We start from the raw sequence: 7,363 nt of genomic DNA on the forward strand, positions 1-7,363 counted from the left end.
CATAACAGTAGCAAAATGACAGTGATGAAGTAGCAACGAAAATAATTTTATGGTTGGGGGGGTCACCACAACATGAGGAACTGTATTAAAGGGTTGCGGCATGAGGAAGGTTGAGAACCACTGCCTTAGAGGGGAAGGCTCAAATGGACAGGCTCAGTGGTACAGTGAGATAGTGGGGGCACTAGGACATGAGGGGAGGGGGTACACTGTAATATGTATGCTTTTTCATGTATTCTGCATCCCCATCCCGTGCTAGATTCTTGAGATTTGAAGAACAGCCACAGGGAGGCCTTTGTCCTGGCAAGGCAACCTAGTCTCAGGCAGTTTCCCCAAGAATGGACCCTGGCCAGCAACTGCCTCTCAGAGCTTATTAGACAGTCGCAGTCTCTGACCCATCCCAGGGTCACTGAGTCCGAAAGTGAGTCCCAGTTACCTGTTTTCACTATCCTTTTAGGTGGCTGCTTTCCTGTAGTGAAAGAAACATTTTTGTAGGGCAATTGTCATTCCTTTTACAAATCCAGTCACATGGGATTTTCTAAAACACCCATGCCCAGGCCACTCCTACACCAGCTAAGTCAGTATGGGAGAGGAACACAAGCAGGGGCATATTTTTATCAGACCCTCCAGCTTATTCCATTGTGTAGCCAAGGTGGAAAACAAGGAGCGCTGGAGAGATTTGCATTGAAACCAGTGTTTAGGTACCCTGTGTTAATAGTTTCCCAGGAGGTGTGCATGATTTCCTGTGACAGAGATCAGAGAGGGGCAAGTGGCTGCTTTCCTCTGAAGGAATCAGGGAGGGCTTCCTAGGGAAGGGGAGGGATTCCACATTTCATGAGTTCTTCATTCCTGGTTCCTTTTCTGCGAATGAAAATACCATGACTTGAACCAGGTGCACCTTAGTTTTTAAAGTAACTTTTTAACACTGTTTTAAAGAAGTCTTTTGTAGTTCATTTCCTAGTGCAGTATGTCATTTGATTTCTTGAGGGTTGCTTCTGTGGATATTTATTGTTGATCTCAGTAAAATGAAATCCTTGATAACTTCAAATGCTTACCTGTTCACCATGATTTTGCTTATTGGTTAAGTGTGAAGATTTTTGTTTTATGTTTATATGTAATCTTTATTGAAGACTATAGTCTTTGATCTTCATTAGTAATTGCTTTAAATTCTCTTTACTTTAAGCAAGCAAGATTGTATTATCTGTATAACACAGGTTGTTAATGAGTCCTCCTCAATTTCTGATATCAAGAAATGACATCTCTCTTTATTCCAGCTTATTGGGTTATTTTCTCTGGATATCGTTTGAATAAGTATAGTGGAAAGATACAACTCTGACATATTTTTCCTGATTTCTGTGAAGACTACGGTCTTGGAAACCCTATGGGGCAGTTCTACTCTGTCTTAAATGGTTGCTATGTGTTGACATTAACTCAGTGGCAGTGGGTTTGGATACTTATTGTTTTGTTTTGCTTTTGATGGTGGACTATGATCATGATGATAAAAATTTCAGGAAAGACCAGCTGAAGGTGTGGCTCTTACCTTTTTCCACAAGGGGGCAGCGGCAAGACATGCATGTACGCTAAATAAAAAGCCTTTTCTATGCAAAGCCTAGTTTAACATGTAAATGACCTTCTTTTCTTTCTTTCCTCTGTTTAAAGATAATTTGAGCTATTCTCACAGTAGAGCTTAGGCAGCAGACCTATTAACCAGTAGTGGGTGGTGTGGACAAGACAAAGCTTGGCTCTGGTCCTGCTTGGCCAACAAGATGGTGTTGGTACTGCATTGTTATTTGGAGGCTTTCCTTTGCAACTTTTCACACAGAACTCAATTTTATTATCAAAATATTGGTGTGGAGAGTAGAACCTAAAAGTGTTTAGAGCAGCGGTTCTCAACCTATGGGTTGTGACCCCTTTGGGGGCTGAACGACCCTATCACAGGGGTCGCCTAAGACCATCGGAAAACACATAAATATTTCACAATATATAATTACATATTGTTTTGTGATTAATCACTATGCTTTAATTATGTTTAATCATGTTCAATTTGTAACAATGAAAATATATTCTTGCATATTAAATATTTACATGATGATTCATAACAGTGGCAAAATTACAGTTATGAAGTAGCAATGAAAGCACTTTTATGCTTGGAGGTCACCACAACATGAGGAACTGTATTAAAGAGTCAAAGCATTAGGAAGGTTGAGAACCACTGGCTTAGAGAAAAAGTATTTCTCTTGTTTCTCCCCTTCAACTAGCCCCAGGTCTCCTTTTGAGATTTTGTGTGCTTCAGGACCACTGTGTTAGGGGTAATAGACACAACTGGGCAAGGTCCAGAGGTGAATCAGACCACTAAGTGACACTCTCCAGTTGGATCACTCTAGGTAAAGCTGAATAAAATCAGTGTATATGAGCTTTATGAAGAGCTGCGGAGTGTAGAGCATCACAGCGTTGGAGATCCTAGGATCTTGAAGGCAGGAAGTTTACTCACAGGTTAAATGGGTAGAAGAAGGAATTTCAGGAAAAGTGGTAGAGATAAACTGGAATGATCATGAGAGAAAAGGGGGCAATGCTAAAGTCAAACTGGGGAGATAATTTTGAGATCAATTTGTGGAGGGCTACAATTCAGTGATGAGTGAATGAGTTGGGCTTTTCAGTTCTTGAGACTATTGTTGGTAGCATCATACGATTGAGAGTTGTATTTAAAACTTGGAAGATAACTCTTTTCCACTATTACTTGCTTTTCCACTGTTTCTCTTGAGCTTTTAATATCCATTATTGTCTAACCTAGGCTGTAGCACCAAACACCTATGGAGAACCACTGCAGTTCAGCACTAGTCATGTCCTCCCAGCTGTGTTCTCAAGCCTTAAGTCCTACCAGGAAAGGGATTGGTTTGCTATGACAGCAGGACACACAATGATGTGAGTGCCACCTGACCAAGGGAAAGCACGAAAACCAGTTTCTCTCGAAAGTTGTTAAACATCACGTAGTTAATACTCATGAATTTTAAGGTAGTACAGTAAATTGGTTCTAATCTTAAAATAACAATGAAGATCATTTAATCTTTCCCCCCTTAGTTAATTTCTCCCCTAAATTTTAATCATTTTGTTGTTATTTTTGAGGTTGTACATAGCAAAACATACACAAATTCAACAGTTTCTACATGTACAATTTAGTGACATTGATTGCACTCTTTGAGGTTCCACTCAGAAGTTGGCTGCTTTTAAAAATTAAAATGGTCAGTATCCATGTAATGATCTCTTGTCCACTTTTGTACCTTCTCCTTCCTGTAACTGGTTCTATTTCAAGAAAGGAAGCTGGTGACAGGGAGGCCAGGTCGACTTCTGTGTACACTGGCAATTTCCTCTGTACTTTTGGAACTCTTCAGGGTCTGGCTTGGGGCCAGAGGATTAGGCAAAGAACTTGATATTCTCTGACTGACACTGTGGCTACTGCAGCACAGTCTGGTGCAGGGGTCCTCAAACTACGGCCTGCGCCACATGCGGCCCACCGAGGCCATTTATCCAGCCCGCCGGGTGTTTTTGCCCCGTTTGTTTTTTACTTCAAAATAAGATATGTGAGTGTGCATAGGAATTTGTTCATAGTTTTTTTTTTTTTAAACTATAGTCCGGCCCTCCAACGGGTCTGAGGGACCCCTGTTTAAAAAGTTTGAGGACCCCTGGTCTGGTGGGTGAGTGTTGAAGCCATGGCTGCCCACCACTCAACTCTTGGGACTTGGCTGTGTTGGTAGAGAATGATGAATAAGGCTTCCTGTGGATGCAATGGTGGTGATGGATGACATATATGTCAGAAACAGTGGCATTCAGCAGATATGGGAAGGGTGTGGTCAGAGATGGCTTCTCTCTGAAGCACTGTTGCATTGTGTTTTCTCTCTTGCAGGCATGGAAGGATTTTTAAAATCTGATGAGAGACAAAGACTAGCCAAAGAAAGACGAGAAGAAAGAGAGAAATGTCTTGGTAAGTTGAGTATTTGGGATGTTTGGGTCTAAGGGAGTGGAGATATTTTGGTGTCTTGTCTACAGATCCTCAGGCAGGAACTAAATTGTGAACGCTTAGGAAGAGAACTGGGATGATCACAAAATAAACCTGAAGAATTGACATGCTCTAAGCTCCGGGATGGGGGACAAATAGAAATAGTCCCTGCCTTCCACCTAGAAATTCCCCAGTGCCCTCACTCAAGTCCTTTCCAGGGTGTCTAAACGGGCTGCCCTGAGGAGAACTTAGGAAAGGACACATACGTTATTTTCTGTGTTAGTATGGAGAGCCCCTGTTAAGAAAGGCCTCCGTACATCTCCTAGGTAGGCAAGTTAAGTCCATTGTGTTTTCCACAAATTGTTCTGAGGTACACAGTTGTTTTCCCTATTGAATTGAGACAAATGAGATGAAATAAGGCATTTTCAAATTCCTCTGGTAACCTTTTAAGCTTCAAACGTTTCTTACAGCTCTATCTTGAGTTCTTTGTATGTGCTCTGTGCCCTCTCAGTGGATGAGAACCCTTGGTTCCTCTCCCTTTTTTTGCTCATCTATTACACACACAAACAGCCATTTCCCTCCCCCTACATAATTTTTCTTAAGACAAACTTCTAAAATGGAAATGTTAGTATGAACATTTTTAGGGCTTTTGATAGACAAAACTTAAAAAACAAAAAAACCCAAACTCAGTGCCATTAAATCGATTCCAACTCATAGCCACCCTATAGGACAGAATAGATACAAACTGTAATACTTTTCAAGAGGAGAAAGCCTGGTTTTGAACTGCTCACCTTGAGATTAGTAGCTGAACATGTAACCACTATGCCACCAGACAATAGGACTTCAAAAAGCTCATGGTAAAATTCCATTATCTTCAGTTCAATTTTTGAGGCACCCTCTCACATTTCCAAATTATTTTTCAGAAAGGCTGTTTCAGTTCATAGTAGCAGTAGCTTTACCCCTTGCTTCAATTCTTTCAGTGACGCCCTATTGACCAGAGGAGAAAATTCAAGCTCTAATATGGCTGCTGATCAGTGGCATACTGGTAAATGGTAAGCAGCTAGATCTCTAGAAGAAAGACTCGTATTTGTAACTTTCGCTGATGCATAAAATAAAAATAATGAACTCTGGTGGCACAATGATTAAGTGCTCTGCTGCCAACCAGAGGTCGGCGGTGCAAAACCAGCAGGTGCTCCATGGGAGAAGGAAGTGGCAGTCTGCTCCCACAAATATTACAGCACTGGGAACCGTATGGTGGCAGTTCAGAACTGACTTGATGGCAGTGAGTTTGGTTTGGGGGTTTTTGTCTTGTTTTATTTTGGGTGGGAGTAAACAGTTAAGGTATTTGCTGCTAACTGAAAGGTGAGGAGTTTCATTCTACCCAGAAAAAAGACCTGGACATCAACTTGTGAAAAATTAGAGTCACTGAAAGTTTTCTGGAGCACAGTTCTACTCTGACACTCTTGGGACTGAAAGGAGTCACAGTTATATCCGGAGGAACTGGGATGGTCAAAATAAATACCAGTAAGCACTTGTGTTAGTCTGGGTAGACTACAGAAACAAATCCGTGGACACACATATGTGTATAAGAAAGAAATTTATATACAAGAGCAATTGAACATTGAGAAAACATCCCAGCCCAGTCCAGATCAAGTCCTTAAGTCCTATATTAGCCCATGTGTCCAATACCAATCTATAAAGTCCTCTTCAGACTCACCAAACACATGCAATGACACCAAATGTAGATCACAGGCCAGTGGGTAGAAAGTCTTTGGATCCAGTGTCATTGGAAACATCTCTGCGCTGACAGGTGTCTTTGCATCAGGGTGGGTCCATGTGTCTTCAGCTGCTATGTCTCCCAGGATGTGAGCAGAGAGTCTCCCACATCCGAGGAGGAAGTACCAGCTTTCCCAGAATTCTCAGGAGAAGGTCATGCCCACACAGAGGCCTCATTGGCTATGATCTGATTGACAAACTAGACTCCACCCTTACACTCTTAATCCTCAAATTGACAAACGATTATATATCTACCACAGCACTACTGTCTTTCCTTTGAGAGGAGGAAAGTGAGGCACAGAGATGACATAATTAATGTTTCCAGGGTCACCCACAGACAGTCAGCATACCTGTTTTCCAAAGCCCTTCCTCTTTATCATTGCTTCCTAGACTCCCACAAGGCTCTATTTTGGTCTTCATCTTATGTTTTCTGGAGCTCTGGTGGTGCAGTGGTTACACATTGGGCTTCAATCCACGTCTGCAGTTTGAAACCACCAGCTGCTCCTTGGGGGAAAGATGGGGCTTTCTAGACCTGTAAACAATTATAGTCTTGGAAACTCACAGGGGCAGTTCTACCCTGTCCTATGGGATTGCTAGGAGTCAGTATCGACTTGTTGGTAGTGATTATCTTTTTTAAAAAATCATTTTATTAGGGGCTCATACAACTCTTACCACAATCATGCATACATCAATTGTGTAAAGCACATTTGTACATTCATTGCCCTCATCATTCTCAAAACATTTCCTCTCCACTTAAGCCCCCGGCATATCTACAGTTTAGGTTGTAATCCAAAGAGTGTGGAGTGCTCTGCTTGTGACACTTATGTTTTGATTTGCTTTTCCCAGCTGCCCGAGAGCAGCAGATCCTGGAGAAACAGAAAAGAGCCAAGCTCCAGTATGAAAAGCAAATTGAGGAGCGTTGGCGAAAACTGGAGGAGCAGCGCTTAAGAGAGGACCAGAAGAGAGCTGCTGTGGAAGAGAAGAGGAAGCAGAAGCTCCGAGAAGAGGAAGTGAGCCCCTCAAACCCATCCCAGCCTTCCAGCCATTACCTTGTCCCCCACAAGGCTTTGTGCTCAGGACAACATGGCATATGCCCAGCTCTAGAATGTGATAAACACTCCTGAGCCTTTTCCCTGGTGGCTTAGTATGCCTACTTCTACCAGCTTGATGCCAGGCAGTAAAAGCAGCTCTAGAACAGGAACAAAGATACTTGTTTATAAACTCTGGTTTATAAAATCTGGTGTTAATTTGTTGTGTGACCCTGGACAAGTTTGTTGTTTGCTTGCCTCTGAAGTAAGAAGGTTAGATTGGGTAGTGTCCGAGGCTTCTTCCAGGTCTAAGCTTCTCTGGTCCTAAGTAAAGATTTGGAGGTGGTGGTTGATAAAGACTTGGTACTATAGACCTAGGGTTACACCTAAAGTTAACTGGGAAGGGTTGTTGATAGGAATTTGGTGGGGTAGTGTGCTAGTCTGGGCACTTTAGAGAAAAAAATCCACTGAAACTCATGTATAAGAGAGAGTTTTATGTAAAGGTTAAGTGCGCATCAAGAAAATATCTCAACCCAGTGCTGCCCAAGCCCACAAGTCCAACATTAAC

General features: G+C 42.1%; 1 protein-coding gene across 3 annotated transcripts in view; it reads left to right on the forward strand.

The window, feature by feature from the left end:
- Window positions 1-7,363, forward strand: part of MAP7D2 (MAP7 domain containing 2) — a 133,466-nt gene that overhangs the window by 35,320 nt on the left and 90,783 nt on the right. For all 3 annotated transcript variants that reach the window (XM_045290773.1, XM_045290774.1, XM_045290775.1), the window contains exons 2-3: window positions 3,899-3,976; window positions 6,614-6,777. In XM_045290773.1, coding sequence (XP_045146708.1) covers window positions 3,899-3,976; window positions 6,614-6,777 — 242 coding nt within the window. The remainder of the gene's footprint in view (window positions 1-3,898; window positions 3,977-6,613; window positions 6,778-7,363) is intronic.

Source organism: Echinops telfairi, unplaced genomic scaffold (assembly GCF_000313985.2).
Source record: "Echinops telfairi isolate 266 unplaced genomic scaffold, ASM31398v2 ScPeMD7_53;HRSCAF=182, whole genome shotgun sequence".
Classification (NCBI taxonomy): domain Eukaryota; kingdom Metazoa; phylum Chordata; class Mammalia; order Afrosoricida; family Tenrecidae; genus Echinops; species Echinops telfairi.